Here is an 18,382-nt window from a genome sequence, read left to right as displayed (position 1 = left end):
TGGGCTAGAACTTTGGTGCCTTTAATTCTCTTCATCATTATCTATTTTACTATCTACAACTAGATTAGTATCCGCGATACACCGCGGGGCAAATTTTTATTTTATTTTCTTGTAAAATATAATCTTTTTAAACTTATAATATAATGTGTGTCTAAGTTTGTTGTCTATATATTTTAAAAATATATATATAATTCTGATAATGATATTGAATTATTAATATGTGTATAAGTGAATGATATGATGTTATTTTATGTAGATAATGTAATTATATACACAATTTTTTGCCTAAATTCTGTCAAGCTAAAGACCATTTTTTTAAAAAACTTATGTTTAATTTGTAAGTTTAAACTTATGAATATTTTATGGACCCCAAAGAGATATTTAAAAATTATCTACCTAATATTAAAAGTGATTGTTCCTATGGTTTTGTTTGGGCCTTTATTTTTTTTATTGGATCCTAATTTTGTTGTTGGACTCTACTGGGCTTCCCATAATTTTTAAGAAAAAAAAAAGGTCCTAAAATTGAAATCAATAACGACGTTTAGTTTCTTCTTCCTTTCATAAGAAAAAAACAAACTCATCAGATTCCAGATTCGATGCCCATAATTTCGCTAACCGATATAAAAAAAAACATCGATCTGGGTTCTAATATTTTATCGATCTCTACTGCGAAGAAGATTGGGATTCTAGAAATGGAAGAGGTAAATTATCAGCTTTGATGGTAGTGTTATTTTGAATGCTCCGATGATCTAATCTTTCGTCCATGATTCTGTAATTAAGTCAGAAAATATGTATCAAGTCATATAAAATCTGGTTCTACTTGTTTAGATTTTGTTTTGTTAATAGACTTGTTTTTATTGATATGAGGATTCGTTGAAGGTATAAATCATTATCTCCGATTATATTAGGAAGAACAAATTGTAAAACTAATTGAACCGATGAGATGTATAGGCTTGGTTTTGGTTTCAAAATCTGATTTTTTGATTGATTTCTGGGCAACAGGGATTTCAATCGGCAGGTCAAGGTATACCGCGGATCATTGATAATGGATGGTTGCCACAACTCCAATTTATCATTTCATCTCGATGATCTGCTCCCACAAAGATAATAAATCTGTTTGTTATTTCAAACATATCTTATTTCCTTTTTTATAAAATTATAAATTAACGTGTACTTCTACTATGTGTAGGTCACAGACTCAATAAACTGCTGATATGTTGTCTACACACAAGAAGCTCTTTTCACATAAGCAATGGAAAAAGGTCAGTATTGTTTATTATTCAAAACTCGTCAAAATAATTGAATAGCAATGTGAATTATAAAATAATTGTCTGCAAAACATATAGTTCTTTAAATCACAATACTATAAACTATAGTTTTTGAGAAAAAGTAGTAAAGATTGTATGTGATTTATTTGTTGAATTTTGAAAAACCATAATATAGTCTTGAGTTGGTTAATCTTCACTACTACTTTCATTGTAATATTGTTCCAGAGTTTCATCTTCATCCTCTATTCATTGTCCCTTTGTTAGTATATTAAAAAAATAGGATCCTCAATTTTAAGTATAACCAAGTAATCTAAAATATTAGTTACCGTCTAGTGTCTGGGAAAACAATGCAGCAGCAAATTCTTCGTCTAAGTTTATTTTTGATGGCATATGCTCAGTAATTAGAGATGCATCTCTTAGCTGTTTCTTTGTTTTAGAACTTGTTCCTACACTGGATCGTCCTTTTCACGCAAATTCAAATTTGTTATTCAAAATTATACTATAAGTACATATAAACTGTAAACCACAAAGAGTTTGCTGATGTTTTGTTCCATAAATGTGTCTTACCGTTTTTTGTCTCAGACGACAATGCACCTGCTGCTTTTTTGTCTAAGTTATTTTTTTGTAATCCTTGATGATTACTATGAAATGGACCAAATTGGAAAGTCGTTGTATTTGAAATTGTACTAACTCCAGATCCTCCTTTTCCACAAAATCCATAGATAAGTTATTTGTTAGGTGCAAAGAAAAGAACCATGACTGCTAATGTTTTTGCGAATCGTAATGGACTTCTAGAATACCTGGTATTGAGAAGTCCATTCTGGTCCTTGACGATATATTAGGGGTCCTGTCTATAAAACTGTGTGATGGTCTTGGGGACATGCCATCATTAGTAAGTCTGATTGAGGTCAGCTGAGAGCCTTCACATAAGAAAGAGAGAAGTAAGTTAAATAAAAGTACCATATAGAATCAGTCTTACAGTCCTTGTATAAGTCAAATATTTTTCTTAACAATTTATACTTACTTGAAGGTGTGTTTTGTCGGTTGCGTCCTATTGACTGGTATGTTGCATCAAAGAATAAATGTCCTATAATAAAATAAAAGTAAGAGACGCAGGTTATACTGATAGTAAAATACCATTAGAAAAGTAAGATTCAATGTGTTGCTATCGATTATCCTCACCAATATGACTATTTGTAGGTGTAGCAGCTTTGAGTTGGAGATTGGTAAGAGGTGTTTGGTTTTCTGCTTGACATTTGCTGGGTAAGTTGCTTATGTCTCTTAAGACATTTCCAAAAACTTGATTTAGAGGACATGAATATGATTCAGTCACTTGAGAAGTCTGACGGGTACAATTTGTAGGTGTGTGTAAACGCATCTTCTTTGTACGCTGTGATACTTCTTTTTGGAGAGTAGTCAGAAATGGATTCTGCGTAGTAGGTATTGTACAATGGTTATTCTCCTTTTTGACTTTCATTATTTATGTTTACTTGACGTTTGGTTTTCCCTGGGTGAGAATTCTCATCTTCTAATTGTTCTGAAATCTTTGTCTTCTTCTTCATGTTTGATTACACTTTTTGCAGGATAGAAGAAATGATTAAAGATATACAGAGCAAACAATAGCAAGGCAACCAAAAAGCAATCCCGCAGAAAAAAAGTAAGAGTATATGTCGTGATCTTTACATTATTTTTTCAATCTTAATAGTAAATACGTATGTGATAATTCATGATATTGACGATATATGGTAAGTATTGACTGGTAAACAATCAATTAAAATAGAAAATATATTATTGTTCTAAATTATATACATACATATAGAAACTACTTAGAGTGGAAGTTAAAACTTATTGTACTCAATGGATTTAAATTTATGTTTTGTTTAGTATCATATAAAGTTGACCGATATATAATTATATCCGTCGTGGCCAAAGCTAATCATAGGTTTTTTAAATACATTTTCAGACTATAAATTATATTACATCGGCGAACTTTTGATAATTTCTCAAGGCGTCAAATTTATTCAGGTAAGTGAATTTATAATTATGTACTGTTAAACATAAGAACGCCATAGCAATGTTTAAACCGGGATTAAATAAAAAAATTTCATTGACATAATGATATTGTTTGCTTCACGGCGAATATAAATTTATAGTTATTAAATTTATTAAAAAAATTTTACCAATTTAAATCTCGGTTTATTATAACATAATGGTTATAAAGTAAAAAGAAACTGAAAAACAATATAATTAATCGCCAATTATTTTTTATTCTAGAATAGAGAATTATAAAGTAACAAATCACGCAAGGTTCCAAGTTCAAATCCAGAAATAAATTGTAAATAAAACTCAACTAAATTCGTAATTAAAAAGCATAAAGAAACGGCGATTGGTAAACGACTTATAATCTCTGGTCTTCCTTTCACATCACTACTTCTCAGTCTTGATGTGCACACCTCCAGTATTCTTTGGTTGGTTCTTTTTTCCATTAGATTTTCTGATACCCTTCCCCTCTCTTTGATTGACCTTGGAACCTTCAGAATCAATGATTCCTTCATTGTCCATGTTTTCATTTTCTTTGTCCAAATCTGAGGCTGCAAGACACAACTTCTTGGTTGTGGATGATTGCTCAGCAGACTCCACATTGAAGGATGATACACGCTTGGAAGATGGTGTATTAGTTTCAGCACCATCTTGACTGCTAGTCAGCATTAATTGCATCTATCAAATGGATAGAGAAAATAATATAGGTTAATTAGAGACTCAACAATTTAAGTTGAAAATGTAAACAAATTTTAGATTTAAACTTAAATAGGACCTGGTCACCGGATACAATAGATTCTGGATGTATTGTATCCTGAGATCCAAGCATGCTCTCCTCTCCCAACGTACCATCATTCAATAACACTTTTGCAACCTTGAAAGAGTCCTTACGATCATAAATATTTGCCTTGTCAACACATACCACAAAGAGGTATGTCTTTCCAATGACATTGTTGATTGCGTCTGGCAAGTTGTCTGGGTCTGAAATCTATATTGCTCATAATAAAATTAGTATGACAAATCTTATATTTAAAACACCAAATTATAAGTATAAACATAGTAGATCAAAATACCTCAGCTAGTGATCAATTTAAGAGAGTAGTAGCGCTTTGGATGATGATTTTCTCAGCTGTACTGTCAAACAGCAAACACTTGGTCTCACCAGTATTACCCAGGACCTTAAAATATATCATGTACCTAAAAATGTTTTTTTCAGATTGTAAGACTTTATTTCTGACTAAAATTATTACTTGAAAAAACGTAAGAATCATACCTAGCATCAACAAAAGTTACAATGGATTTGCAGACATCACACCAAAACTTTTGTTTTGTTTCACTGGTCACTTTGTCATTGACGTTTGGATAGATATGAGTAACCTTTTTGTTACAATTTTTGCAACTAAAATAGTACCACGACCAATCTGTATCAATTGCATAGATGGTGCACAACAACCTTGCCTTACCAATCTGAAATAGTTAAACATTTCAATTGTTTTTATAATGTTAAGTATTAGCAGTTATTGAATAGATCTTAGTAGTTATAGATACCTCGTCAGTTGTGAGTAGCTCTGATATGGTTTTCCTGGGAAACTGATCATAAAAATCATCAGTCAATGCTACAATCTGGTTATTTGGTACATTCTCTCGGAAGGTAAGAGCCAGACCATCGTTTGGAAGTCTGTATGAAAAGGGAAATTGTTAAAGTACTTTAATCATAATAAGGGAAAATTTTAAAAACTTCAAATTCTCACGTTTGAATAAAATCAGCAACTTCAGGATAGGGAGGGTTGATAAAAACTTGGGTAGCACTGTAAGAATTAGACAAACTCACAACACCTGAAACACATGATTTTTAACATTAGTAGTATCTTATCATATTACCATATATATAATTAAAATGACTCATTCCATTATACTTATACCATTATAACCAATTGATAAATAACAGAGCATACCTTTAAAGTTTTTGACTTTCGCAAATCTGATCACACATATCACTGTTGGTCCATCAGCTTCCTGACAAGCAGCAAAAACTTGTTGGGCAAGTGCACCCCATAGTGTGCAAGGTAACCTTACATCACTGTATAAGAAGTGAGTTAATAAATAAAAGTTTTTGTAAACAAAGCCATAACTCAATCAATCAGTTTTTGCAACACAACTTACTTTTCATCTCTCAACTCGAAATCGAGCTTATGATTCGGCTTGTTATTAGTTTCCTTTTCCTCCAGTTCTCCTATGTTAACAACTTGGCCGATTGCATCTATGGTATAAAATTATAGTTTCATAAATAGTACAACAAACTTATGTGTAACTGATCATATACTTGTTAATAAAAATTTATACTTACCAACTAACATACAGGGATTAATCTCTTCATTCAAAATTGGCTCAAACTTAGCAAGACTCAAGTAGTTGGATGCAGATACATCTTCACAACGCGAGACAACCGTTCTAGTTTGAAAACCAATCTTGTACAAATGATTAGTTGGGCGAAACTGACCAGTTGCATGAGTAAGGCCGAAGGTTTCTACAAACTCCCACTCACCAACTCGAAGTTGAGGAGCAAACCGTGGAACTAAATCCTTCTTCACGCTTGCATGTATTTTAACACCCTGAGATATATATGAAACGTAGCAAGGTTAGACATATACGAAAACGATTTCCTTTCAAAGTAATGATGTAAAGTAAATAACTTGTGTATCCGAAAGCACCATCTCTAATGTTTCTCCGGTTTGGACAGTGTATTGGCGCCATGAATGCAAGATCTTGACTTGGATCCTCCATGAAGATTTGTAAGGACGTAGATCTCGGAGAAGGGCAAATGAAGCTGCCATTGAATAGACGAAGGAGACTTTGTTGGTAAGGTATGCGTTTTTGCTGTGGTAAGATGTGAGGTTAGTTCCTCATATTCTTCCATTATTTATATTGATGTGTAGAGTTTACTCTTAAAGAAAGAATTTAATGTAATTCTTGGTGACCAAGGAGAAGATCAATGTCAAATTTAATGGAGGAATTATAGGAATAGTTCATTATGTTGATGTAATAAGGAAGGCTTTGAAAGGTTTCTTCCTTATTATGTCCATCGAATATTTTATATAGAGTCTTATAAAGGAACTAACAATAATGTAGAACTTGCCTCATTATTTTGATATGATTTTGGAAATCGATTGGGTCATAATTGGTAAGGTTTACCCCTTCGTTTGCGTAATACATATAGCAATCGTATATCATGCATTCAATCTGATAACTAATGGGGCAAGTGAGTTAATTCATTTAGATCTAATAGGTTGCTAGGCTTATAAGGTAAAGGAGAATAGGTTCAAACAAAACTGGCCTTTTAAAAGTAGAAGGGCTTTTAACTAAGTTGATAGATAGGTATGTATAACAAAAGCCCATCAAATGAGTAGAACATATAACATTAAATGGCATTTATTGTGAGAACTTTCTATATTAGTATTTTTGAGCAAAAGTTGCTGCAAAAATACTAATATAGATTTCCAAACCGTTAGAGTGTTTTGGTTTTATCACTAGTTTTTTGGATTGTTTGCCTTGATTCAACTGGATTGTCCAGGCTTATATTTTCTGTATGTGGTAGCCATCATGATATGGGGGTTTCATAGCTATCTATGCCTATGAATATGATCCAAAAGTCCAGCCTTTTTGGTTTTAATTCTTGACTATTTTTGTTGTTGAAATGATATCTATTTTCTCAACTATCCCTGGCCGACTAATAGGGCATTCAGTTTCTAATACTAAATTAGCATGCAATACTAGTTAATTTTCTTCAAAATTTATGCGGAGGTTCGATTTCTTAACATTAATAATATAACTCCTTAAAATACAAAAACATACCAAAATTATCATAAACATCAAACATTAAGACATAGTTCGCGTACGCAGGAACATGCATGGACTATTAACTGGAATGCACAAAATAATGTTTCAACACCACTGTTTATCTGTTCCACAAACACACACAAAAAAAAATCAACGTTATAAATGAAATTCAATCTAATACTAAATGGAAATCAATCAAAAGAAAAAAGTAAGAAGGGACTTACAAGGAAGTAGATATCAATTTTGTAGATCAAAGAATAAGCACTCCGAATTCCAGCGTTAATGAAACTAACTAACGACAGCCAATGGCATGTACGTAAAGGTCTAATTCTTCTCCATTTTGTTCTATTGTTTATTGCACCAACATAAAAATAAAAAAAAATAACTAATAATCAAAACCAGTAATATGATTAATAGTTTACTTATCCATCACAATAAAGAGCGACCTTACCATGGCCAAGTTAAAATAGACATATGTTGGAAACGTCGCAAACAACACCAACGAGTAAAGGCTTGTGAGGTGAACTCCAAAATGCCAAAATAGTAATCAAATAGACAGTTGACACAAAACTAATAACAAACAGAAGAGAGAAGAGATACCAAATCTTGACCCTTCCGCATAGCCGTATCCTCAAAATCAGTATACAATTATTAAACAAAAAAAAAAAGGATGGAGGGACAGCTACGTTCGAAATTGTGCTAACTAAAATCAGTCAACCCCTCTCTTTATTTATATTTTAGTTATTTACACACATAGAGACATAGGTTAAACGAAACCGACCGATATAAATAAAAATAAGGAAAATAAGGATAATGAAGCATCTCAATATATCATAACGACGATTTAGTTCCGTGCATGATCACAAGAACAACTAGCTACACTTTTGACAAAAGGAAAAAAAAAAAACAACTACATACAGTGATGCATAGCATGGAATCAGTACTAAATTACACAACACACGGCTATAGATATGCGCGTAAAAGAGGGAGGGTGAATATTTGGCGTTATGATAAAAAGGAAATTCCCCTCATCGAATTTATGGTTCCGAAATTATTATTCTTATCTCTGTCCTCCATTGAACTAGAATTCGCTTCGTTTCGTCGTCTCGGGCACGTCAAGCTTCTGGTTCCTTCGTAAGTTTCTGACACACTCGCGTGGTATATCGTTTTTTCTCGTTGCTTGCCTAGTTTTGATAGGACCTTGCACTCGCGTGGTACATCTGATCCGTGCTGTAGATTTGCTTATGTACTCTTTTACATCTGTAAGAGTTTTGATTTGCTGCCTTTCTCCATTGATTTATGTGTTTCCGGGTAGGCCACTCGTTCGTACGATTCTGTTTCTCTTCTATTAAATTGCATTGCAATCTAAAAATGTGAGTATTATTATTATGTTGAATCCAATCGTAGTGCTATGGTTTATGAACCTTTCTTTCAAGCCTAGTCGATTTAATCGTGCATTTGTTTCCCAGATCTCACAACTTGTTTGTCTTTGAAACGTTAAGCACCAAGTAGTAGTTAATGTAACGGTTTAGGATTAGGAACCTTTTGGTTAAATCTCACTGTAAATGACTACATGAAGTGCTCTGGATTATTGTCTTGTGCAGCAGGGATTATCCTTGACTGGCTTGTTTGTGTTTTTCGGATCGCTACGAATGGATTCCAACAAGGAAGAAGAGGCTTTGAGGGCGCAAAAATTAGCAGAGGAAAAAATGATGGCTGGTGATTTTGTTGGAGCTCATACATTTGTTACCAAGGCTCAAACACTCTTCCCCAATCTCATCCACATACCGCACATGATGGCCATATGTGATGTACATTCTTCTGCACACAACAAAATCAATGGGCTTGACAATTGGTATGGTATCCTTCAGGTTCACCGTTTGGCTGATGCCGACACAATCAAGAAGCAATACAAAAATCTCACTCTGCTTCTTCATCCGGACAAGAACAAGCTTGCTGGTGCAGAGGCTGCTTTCAAGTTGGTTGGGGAAGCCAATGGGATCCTTTCTGATCAGATGAGACGTTTACTGTATGATGCCCAATTGACCCTTTCTAGGGTGCGTTCAAATATTGCTAACGTCGGTGGAGTGCCACCTCGTCCTCGTCCAACCGCTGGTGGTCATAAAGAAGAATATCAAGAACAAGAAGCCGACAAAAGGAGAAAAGAAGATGTCGTCGAGGAACCCTCTAATAAGAGGAGGCGGAGCAGGTGGTCGAGTGCAAAGCAGGAGGATCCTAACGCAGAGGCTGAAAAAACTGAGAGACGCAGAGAGTATGAAGAACTCCAGAAGAGTGTGGAGAAAACATGGAATGAGGCCCGTGAGATGTCGAAGCGGCGCTGGAAACGTATCCATGACTCGAATAGGAAAATTATGAACAACTTGCCTGTTAAGAAGCCTGATGATCACATTGACCCCAAGGCCCAAGAGCTGGCAATTCTATGGAAAGGAAGAATTAGTACTGCAACTCCAAGATCGTCGTCATCCCTCGAGGTGTTGGCTTTTCTGCAATTCATTGTGACATGTGGATTGCAGAATTCAGTGATCAATCCAGATGAGACTGCTCAACTTGCCTTCTCTATTGCTCATCCCAAGGAGGCTCCAAAACTCTTTCAATCACTTGGTCTTGAAACTGTCGTCATCTCAGAGATTGTTGAAAAGCTTCACGATACACACCAGTTTATTGCCGCCATCCGGCTTAGTTGTTTCTTTCAGCTTAATGGCTTATTTCCTTCACTGCTCCTGATGATTGATATCACCGCTTTAGCAACTAAGTTCCAGGCTGATGACAAAGATTGGGAGAAAGTGAGAGACATACTTGAACTTGTGGCAGATTATAAGCTCGAAATCGATGTTTCAGAAGACCTTATTGCCAAGCTCATGGATCAGCAACCAGGCAATCAAAATCAAGTCCCACCATCAAACCTCTGATCTGCGGCCTGGCTAGTTCCTTAACCTGAGAGGAGTTTTGCAAGATTGCAATAATTCAATTATCGTAAGGAGTTTTGTTTTGTTTTTGTTTTGCTCTTTCACCTGACTTTTCATTATGATCTCGTTTATGTTTCTTGTTTAATTATATGAAATACTTCACCATTTAGTTTTAGCCCACTTATAAGTTAGAATGATGATTTAGGGTGGAACATAATAAACTTTTAAAATTAAAATCAACAAATACTTGCTAGAGAAGACTTTTGTTAGGCTATTCACATGAACATTGATATCTTGACCAAGTATATTAGAATGCTAGAATATCCCACACTAGAAGATGATCCCTAATAGAATATATATATCATGTCTTTGAAATGATTATCTATTTTTTTAACTGTTGAATTACTATTCTCTAAAAACTGCCAAACCTAATTAATGATCATAAACTTATCATTGTCATCATTGTAAAAAGATGAACTGGACACTACTTTATCCAAAACTCCGGCAAACCAAGGCTTTTTTTGTGCTTTGTCACTGGATTAATATTGATTATAGAATAAGAATGTTACAATCATGAACATGGCTTGTGGAATGCCTCAGACTGTACAGATGCCAAAAAGACTAAAAACTAGTCTAAACCCAGAGAGATACATGTTGTAATTCATGACCATGATCTTTTAAAAAAACCAGAAGAGGTCACCTACTAAGAGAGCCTTTGCTAATACCTTATGACATGGTGTAAAGCATCTCTCCCACTCCTGCACTTAGACCAGAGGATTGAACTCTCGTTGTAGAACAAATATGCAGACCAAGGTTATGCTACTTGTATTCACTAATCTTCAAAGATTAAATCCTCTTTAGTTTTACACTAGCGGATAGAGTTACTGGTCTTACTTTTCTAAAAAAGTTTTTTCCAAAGGAACTTTACGTGGGAAAATCTTTATGGGTTATCATGTGGTCCCTTACTTATTTGTCAATGTTTTACTAACGGCAGTGATGCAATTAAGGGATTCTTTTGTATTTTCAGACCATCTTTTTTCTCTACTAATTCGATATATTTCACTAAATTAGCAATACTCGTCAAAATTTATGCGGAGGTTCGATTTCTTAAAATAAAGATAACTCCTTACAATACAAAAACATACCAAAATTGATCATCATCATAAATACCAAACATCAAACATTAACGCATAGTTGGCGTATGCAGGAACATGCATGGACTATTAATTGGAATGCACAAAATAGTGCTTCCACGCCACTGTTTATCTGTTCCGCAACACACACACACACACAAAAAAAAACCAACGATTATAAATGAATTCAATCTAAGTACTGATGAAAGTCAATCAAAAAGAAAAAGAAAAAGAAAGAAGAGACTTACAAGGACGTAGATATCAATTTTGTAGATCAAAGCATAAGCACTCCAAATTCCAGCGTTAATGAAACTAACTAACGACAGCCAAAATGGCATGTACGTAAAGTTCTTATTCTTCTCCATTTTGTTCTATTGTTTATTGCACCAACATGAAAATCAAAAACTAATTTAATCAAAACCAGTAATATTATAAATAGTTTACTAATCCATCACAAGAAAGAGAGAGCTTTACCAGGGACAAGTGAAGATAGAGCCAAATGTTGAAAGCGTCGCAAACAACACCCACGAGTATATGCTTGTAAGGTGAACTCCAAAATGCCAAAATAGTAATCGAATACACAGTTGACACGAATGTAATAACAAAAATAAGAGATATCAAATCGTGACCCTTCTGCACATCAAGATAGCCGTATCCTCAAAATCAATATCCAATATTTAGACATATATATATAAGCATTATTAAAAAAAAAAAAAATGGAGGGACAGCTACGTACACGTGATTCGTCGTTACAATTGATCCAAAAGACAACGACATAGATAACTTCGATAACGAAACCGACGCCATTACTAGTGGAGACGAGAATACTATTACTGTCATTGTGAACAAAAGGGATACCATACAAAACCCACAAACTACATTTAGCCAGCATCAGCAACTGACGATTAACTTTATATCCCTCCACTGATTTCTTCTTGTATATTTGTATAAACCTTGGCCTGTACGTAGTACATATAGGAAAATTGCTTTTAACTCTTAATTAAACAAAACATTATGAAAAAAAAAAAAAAAAAAAAAAAAAAAAAAAAAAAAAAAAACAAAGACAAAGAACTAACACATATGAGAGGGAGACCACAGTGGATAAAACATTCCCTGCACCAAGCCAGAGAAAAATTGTAAGAATAATATATATAGGCATATAGCTATATCGATATTGTGCTAACTAAAATCAGTCAGTAAATAAAAATTAGGATAATTAAGCATCTCAATTATAACGACGATTAGTTCCGTGCATGATCACAAGAACAACTAGCTACACTTTTGACAAAAGGAAAAAAAAAAAACAACAACTAGATAAGTGATGCGCGTAGCATGGAATCAGTACCAATTAAATTACACTACACTACACACGGCTATAGATCATGCGCACAAAAGATAAACAACATATATCGATTGCACGTAAAAGAGGGAGGGAGAGATCGCAGATGGTACCAATAACTCCGATGATTACACGAATATCTTTGGCGTTAATCATCATTGTGAAATCGAGAAAGAGCAAAAAGAAAGGCTAATCTAATAAGTACATTTTAACGAGTTAGAGAGAAGAAGATTTAGTCAAGGGAGTCATTATCTTCTCTGGATTTATTTGTTTTCTTCGGCATATATTTCTGTGGAGTTGGATTTTTGAAAATCCAAATATTTTTTTGTTTGTTACCTTGTTAATAGGTTCGGTATGTCTCATATAATTTTAAACGGTTACGATGTTTTGAGCTTTTTATAATTTTGAACGGTTCGGTTTGGTCCGGTTCCAAATGTATGAGCTTTTTATAATTTTGAACGGTTACGATGTGTTTCCGGTTCGGTTACATAAACCGGGTATTTTGCCATATCCAACCAAAAGTATTGTTGAGACGGGAATTATCCGTAGCAGAGAGAGTGACAGTTAGAGAGGAAGGAAGAAGACGATGGCGTCGTCAATGTCTCTCTCGTTTTCATCATCTCTATGTTCGTCTCAAATCCCAGAAGGAAAGCGTAGGTTACGTCACAGAGACGCGAGCTTCTTACGATGCGTTTTAGTTGCTTCGAAATCATCTCCGGGAAGTGCTACAACGACGAAGAAGAGGCTTTGGAAAGACGGCGAATTCCCCGGAATCACGGAGCCGGTTTCTCCGAGAAGAGCTCCGATGAAGAATGTGAAGAAGAAACTCGACAGGAGAAGCAAAGCTAATGGATGGGCTAACACCGTCACTGAAACCTTGTCCGATCTCATCGCCAAAAAGCAGTGGTTACAAGCTCTTGAGGTATCCCCAATTTTGAAATCAAGAAGTCTAATTTTGAACCAAGAAGTTTAATTTGAATGAGCAATTTTGTGTGTGTGTTGTGTAAATCTGTAGATATGATTTTGCTTCAATTTGGGAATTTTTTTTTTGGTTTGATGATTATTAGGTTTTTGGTATGTTGAGGGAACAAACGTTTTATCAACCAAAGGAAGGAACTTATATGAAGCTGCTTGTTCTTTTGGGGAAATCTGGACAACCAAATCATGCACAGAAGCTGTTCGACGAAATGCTTGAAGAAGGACTTGAACCTACTGCTGAGCTCTACACTGCTCTTCTCGCTGCTTACACTCGCAGCAGTCTCATCGACGGTGCTTTCTCAGTTCTTGACAAGATGAAAAGCTTGCCTTTATGCCAACCTGATGTTTTCACTTACAGCACTCTGCTTAAGGCGTGTGTGGATGCTTCTCAGTTTGACTTGGTTGATTCGTTGTACAAGGAAATGGACGAACGTATGATAACTCCAAACACTGTGACGCAGAACATAGTTTTAAGTGGGTACGGTAGGGTAGGAAGGTTTGATCAGATGGAGAAAGTTTTGTCTGATATGCTGGTGAGTACTGCTTGCAAACCTGACGTGTGGACTATGAATATTATTCTTAGTGTGTTTGGGAACATGGGTAAGATAGATATGATGGAGAGCTGGTACGAAAAGTTTAGGAACTTTGGGATTGAGCCAGAGACTCGAACTTTTAATATTTTGATTGGTTCTTATGGGAAGAAGAGAATGTATGATAAGATGTCGTCTGTCATGGAATACATGCGAAAGCTTGAGTTTCCATGGACAACATCGACGTACAACAACATCATCGAGGCGTTTGCGGATGTTGGTGATGCAAAGAACATGGAGCTGACATTTGATCAGATGCGCAGCGAAGGTATGAAAGCAGACACAAAGACCTTTTGTTGTCTCATTAACGGATTTGCCAATGCTGGTCTTTTCCACAAGGTGATAAGTAGTGTTCAGTTGGCTGCAAAGTTTGAGATCCCCGAGAACACATCGTTTTACAATGCGGTTATATCAGCGTGTGCTAAAGCTGATGATCTGATAGAGATGGAGAGAGTGTACACAAGAATGAAGGAGAGACAATGTGTATGCGATTCAAGAACGTTTGAGATCATGGTCGAAGCGTNGGTGAGTACTGCTTGCAAACCTGACGTGTGGACTATGAATATTATTCTTAGTGTGTTTGGGAACATGGGTAAGATAGATATGATGGAGAGCTGGTACGAAAAGTTTAGGAACTTTGGGATTGAGCCAGAGACTCGAACTTTTAATATTTTGATTGGTTCTTATGGGAAGAAGAGAATGTATGATAAGATGTCGTCTGTCATGGAATACATGCGAAAGCTTGAGTTTCCATGGACAACATCGACGTACAACAACATCATCGAGGCGTTTGCGGATGTTGGTGATGCAAAGAACATGGAGCTGACATTTGATCAGATGCGCAGCGAAGGTATGAAAGCAGACACAAAGACCTTTTGTTGTCTCATTAACGGATTTGCCAATGCTGGTCTTTTCCACAAGGTGATAAGTAGTGTTCAGTTGGCTGCAAAGTTTGAGATCCCCGAGAACACATCGTTTTACAATGCGGTTATATCAGCGTGTGCTAAAGCTGATGATCTGATAGAGATGGAGAGAGTGTACACAAGAATGAAGGAGAGACAATGTGTATGCGATTCAAGAACGTTTGAGATCATGGTCGAAGCGTATGAAAAGGAAGGTATGAATGATAAGATCTATTACTTGGAACAAGAGAGGCAAAAGGTTATGGATCGCACAGCTGCCAGAAAAGATGAGGAGAATCTGCCGGCAGGATGATTGCAGTTTTTGAATCTCTCTGCAAAAGGAGAGAGCTTTTCCTTTCAAAACAGTAGAATAAGAGTTTGTAATATACACTTGATTGTTCTTGCAGCTATGTGTATAAAGCTTATTTTCTTATTTAATTATGTTAAATGTTTTCCTAAAAAACTTGTGAAGGAATCCTTCCATTGTTTCTATAGATTGATTCATCATAGTTGACAGTTGTTGCCTTTGTTGGATGGATCATGATAAATGATAATTTTAACATATTTTTTGTATAATGTAAAAATAAAATAAATAATAACATAGTTTGATGGGCCAACAAAATAGAAATAAAGCCCAAATAGATGGAAAAGTCCAAAAAAGTGGATTAATTGGTAAGGTAACTGCGTGTCGTTTTGGTTCTATAAATAAATCTCTGGTATTTGGTATCTCTTTTACCGTTTCTTCTTAAAACAAACAAATCAAATCCAAAAGCAAACGAAACAAAAGATAATATTGAACACATCCCTCCTCTCTCTCTCTCTCTCTCTCTCTGTTGTCTCTGTAATCAAACAAACCAAACAAAAGACCACCGATTCGATTCTCGCCGGAAAGATCATCATCTTAGGAATGGGGTTTGTTGTCAAGTCTTTCAAGGATCAATTCTCCTCTGGTTTGTACTTTTTGATCTCTTCTTCTGTTTTGGCATTTGTTTTCCCTAAAAAACATGCTTCAGAAGCAAGTTTTGATCGGGTCTTTTTGCAGATGAGCGATTGAAGGAGTCGAAGAACATCATTGCGAAATACCCAGATAGAGTTCCGGTTAGTTTGCTTTTTTTTTTCAGAAAAAAATCGTTTGATTTCTTTCTTGTTCGCTCCGTCTTCTTAGCTGCCGTGTGATTGTGGGTTTCCTCCTTAGGGTTCGAGAATCGATTTTGTTCAGTTTTTTTTTTTTTTTTTTCTCATCTATGTGTTGTTCTTCAATTGCTAGACTAATTTCTGTGAATTCATTGTATTTAATTAAAACCCCATGGTTTGATTAGACGATCTGGGATCTGATATATATATATATTTGACTTAGTTTGTGCGTTTTGTTGCTGATCCCTCACTCTTGGTCAATGTCACAATAGCACCAAAACACACAAGTTCTTCTAAGTTACCTTATTATTATTATGTTACCCTTTATTTTCTTTCTCAATAATCCAGAGAATCTTCTATATGAATCAATTGTGTCCTTAGTAATATGTGTATTTGATGATTTTAACTATTATTGTTTAGGTGATCATTGAGAAATATTCAAACGCGGATCTCCCAGACATGGAGAAGAACAAGTGAGTTGTGACATCAATTTTTTAGCTGTTGTTGTTGAAACAAAAAAAAGTGAAACCTGTCCAATTTTAATTAATCATTCCTTCTTGTTCTTTGCAGATACTTGGTCCCACGAGACATGACTGTTGGACATTTCATCCATATGCTTAGCCAAAGGATGCAGTTAGATCCATCCAAGGCTCTCTTTGTATTTGTACACAACACTCTTCCTCAAACCGGTAATTATATAATTAACAATCATCATCATCATCATCATCTATGTTAAAAGAAAGACTTTACTACCTGCGCTTGCATGCTTCCATTATTAACAACTTAACACTTGGTCTCTTGATTATGTGCAGCTAGTCGCATGGACTCTCTCTACAATACTTTCAAGGAGGATGATGGGTTCTTGTACATGTGTTACAGCACCGAGAAAACTTTCGGCTAACCAAAAAGATTTGCCGCTTCTTATGTTTGTGAAGCGCGCACTCTCAATAATCCCATTTGTTTCATTCTTATGTTTGTGAATAATAATAATAATGTCAGCTGTTCTTCTTCTTGTTGTTGTTGTTATTATTGTTCTTAGCTGACATTGTACAGACAAAAGCTAAAAAAAAAGAAAAATGCATTTGACTTTGTAAATCATGTAACACAAATGGCAATAATAAAACAATGTGTATGATTCACACACGAAACTCGTTTTGGTGTTTTGTTCTTCCCCCAAAAAAATAAAAAGAGAAGGAAATGGAACATAATAGTTTCGTGCAAGCACGTTAGTTTGGGGAGATAAGGTAAAACGAGGCCTAAGAAAATTCAATGTCGGTGCGGTAAACGTGTCCCCTACGACTTGGATTGTGTGTCTCATGCGATAATGTGTTTGCGCTGAACCGCAACTGTAGAAGTAGAATATATAGTTTGTGTATATCCGTTTTGGTCAATCTATTATTCTCTACAAGTTCTTTATGCTTCTTTTGTTATACGCATTTTATGTTCCGATTACAGATTGTATATTTCTAAAGAAGAAATCATCGCTTATGATGAGTTTAGGAGTATATCTTAAACCTTTTCTTTCTGCAACGAGTTTATATCTTTATCTATCTAATTAATGTCTCTCTACTTAACCTCAATATAAAATGATTAACGCGTTGGCACCATCGTTATAATAGATATATATGATTAAAAAAAAAACTATACTGAGCCATTATTATATCTCAATTTAAAAGTCGACAGTTCTGAGCCAAAAATATAAAAGAAGAACTCTAGCTAGAAGGACACCATTTAACCGACTGAGTATATCCTTTTTTGAGTTGGGGATGTTACGTTACGATGCCATCCATACATTGTCCAAAACAACTGGATCAAAACGCTTCTTTTTACTTTTCGGAATGTTTTGTGCTCTTTCATTTCAATTGTAGATTCGGATATTCCTTATTAATAATAAATAGATAGTGTCGACGGATATTCATGATTAATAATATAACACTGCCACAGTCTCCTTTTCTTATTTATAAAAAATATCGATGTCGGTTACAAGACACGATGGTACTATATAATAGTAGTAGTAAAATAATTGATCCAGGACGTTATAATTGCGAATTCAGTGTTAGTTAGGCTATTGTATTTTTATTTTCCGTAAGGGGGATTAGATTAGAGAAATGATAACAAGCAATGTGTATATTTGACATTCACAACCAAACCTACGGTCGTAATCTGTGGTGGTTTAGTGTAATTGTTTAAAATGATTTGTCATGTGGATCGCAACCAAAGATTATAGTATTTCC

At 35.0% G+C, this 18,382-nt stretch overlaps 3 protein-coding genes and 1 long non-coding RNA gene across 8 annotated transcripts; 3 read left to right on the top strand and 1 right to left on the bottom strand.

Moving 5' to 3' along the window:
* Nucleotides 562-6,471, top strand: LOC104723473. Of its 3 annotated transcripts, XR_002037731.1 has the most exons (10): nt 562-701; nt 1,003-1,262; nt 1,991-2,209; nt 2,299-2,371; nt 2,469-2,531; nt 2,631-2,708; nt 2,852-2,925; nt 3,232-3,293; nt 5,670-5,946; nt 6,049-6,471. It is a non-coding gene; the product is annotated as an uncharacterized LOC104723473 (long non-coding RNA). The 3 variants fall into 3 exon arrangements; XR_757370.2 differs by lacking the exons at nt 1,991-2,209; nt 2,299-2,371 and adding an exon at nt 5,321-5,374 and having other exon boundaries at nt 563-701; XR_757358.2 differs by lacking the exons at nt 1,991-2,209; nt 2,299-2,371 and having other exon boundaries at nt 565-701.
* On the bottom strand, nt 10,644-12,770 carry LOC104723386 (bidirectional sugar transporter SWEET8-like). Its single transcript, XM_019235935.1, has 6 exons — nt 12,658-12,770; nt 12,282-12,318; nt 11,942-12,164; nt 11,680-11,838; nt 11,454-11,576; nt 10,644-10,673 (listed from the first exon to the last, which is right to left on the bottom strand). Exons 1-6 carry the CDS (start codon nt 12,701-12,703, stop codon nt 10,644-10,646), a joined length of 618 nt encoding a protein of 205 aa, XP_019091480.1. The 5' UTR covers nt 12,704-12,770.
* On the top strand, nt 13,074-15,539 carry LOC104723234 (pentatricopeptide repeat-containing protein At3g06430, chloroplastic). Of its 3 annotated transcripts, none has more exons than XM_010441598.1 (3): nt 13,074-13,466; nt 13,612-14,054; nt 14,637-15,539. In XM_010441598.1, exons 1-3 carry the CDS (start codon nt 13,131-13,133, stop codon nt 15,325-15,327), a joined length of 1,470 nt encoding a protein of 489 aa, XP_010439900.1. In that variant the 5' UTR covers nt 13,074-13,130; the 3' UTR covers nt 15,328-15,539. The 3 variants fall into 3 exon arrangements, with proteins under 3 accessions (XP_010439900.1, XP_010439976.1, XP_019100278.1); XM_010441674.1 differs by having other exon boundaries at nt 13,612-14,380; nt 14,963-15,539; XM_019244733.1 differs by having other exon boundaries at nt 13,612-14,625; nt 15,208-15,539.
* LOC104723143 (autophagy-related protein 8h) lies at nt 15,744-17,243 on the top strand. Its single transcript, XM_010441493.1, has 5 exons — nt 15,744-15,964; nt 16,057-16,112; nt 16,569-16,621; nt 16,719-16,837; nt 16,961-17,243. Exons 1-5 carry the CDS (start codon nt 15,922-15,924, stop codon nt 17,047-17,049), a joined length of 360 nt encoding a protein of 119 aa, XP_010439795.1. The 5' UTR covers nt 15,744-15,921; the 3' UTR covers nt 17,050-17,243.

This window comes from Camelina sativa, chromosome 1, assembly GCF_000633955.1.
Source record: "Camelina sativa cultivar DH55 chromosome 1, Cs, whole genome shotgun sequence".
Lineage (NCBI taxonomy): Eukaryota > Viridiplantae > Streptophyta > Magnoliopsida > Brassicales > Brassicaceae > Camelina > Camelina sativa.
Note: the sequence above shows the minus strand (reverse complement) of the source record. Positions and strands in the feature narration are given on the sequence as shown.

What these genes read in the sequence shown, in the direction of transcription:
- LOC104723234 (XM_010441598.1), top strand. Translation starts at nt 13,131, where the DNA reads ATGGCGTCGTCAATGTCTCTCTCGTTTTCATCATCTCTATGTTCGTCT. An exon ending in AGTGGTTACAAGCTCTTGAG is followed by an intron (nt 13,467 to 13,611) that starts GTATCCCCAATT and finishes GATGATTATTAG; the next exon opens with GTTTTTGGTATGTTGAGGGA.
- LOC104723386 (XM_019235935.1), bottom strand. Translation starts at nt 12,703, where the DNA reads ATGATGATTAACGCCAAAGATATTCGTGTAATCATCGGAGTTATTG. An exon ending in TCTATCTTCACTTGTCCCTG is followed by an intron (nt 11,577 to 11,679) that starts GTAAAGCTCTCT and finishes AATAAACAATAG; the next exon opens with AACAAAATGGAGAAGAATAA. An exon ending in AAATTGATATCTACGTCCTT is followed by an intron (nt 10,674 to 11,453) that starts GTAAGTCTCTTC and finishes GCATCTGTACAG; the next exon opens with TCTGAGGCATTCCACAAGCC.
- LOC104723143 (XM_010441493.1), top strand. Translation starts at nt 15,922, where the DNA reads ATGGGGTTTGTTGTCAAGTCTTTCAAGGATCAATTCTCCTCTG. An exon ending in AATACCCAGATAGAGTTCCG is followed by an intron (nt 16,113 to 16,568) that starts GTTAGTTTGCTT and finishes ATTATTGTTTAG; the next exon opens with GTGATCATTGAGAAATATTC. An exon ending in CAACACTCTTCCTCAAACCG is followed by an intron (nt 16,838 to 16,960) that starts GTAATTATATAA and finishes GATTATGTGCAG; the next exon opens with CTAGTCGCATGGACTCTCTC.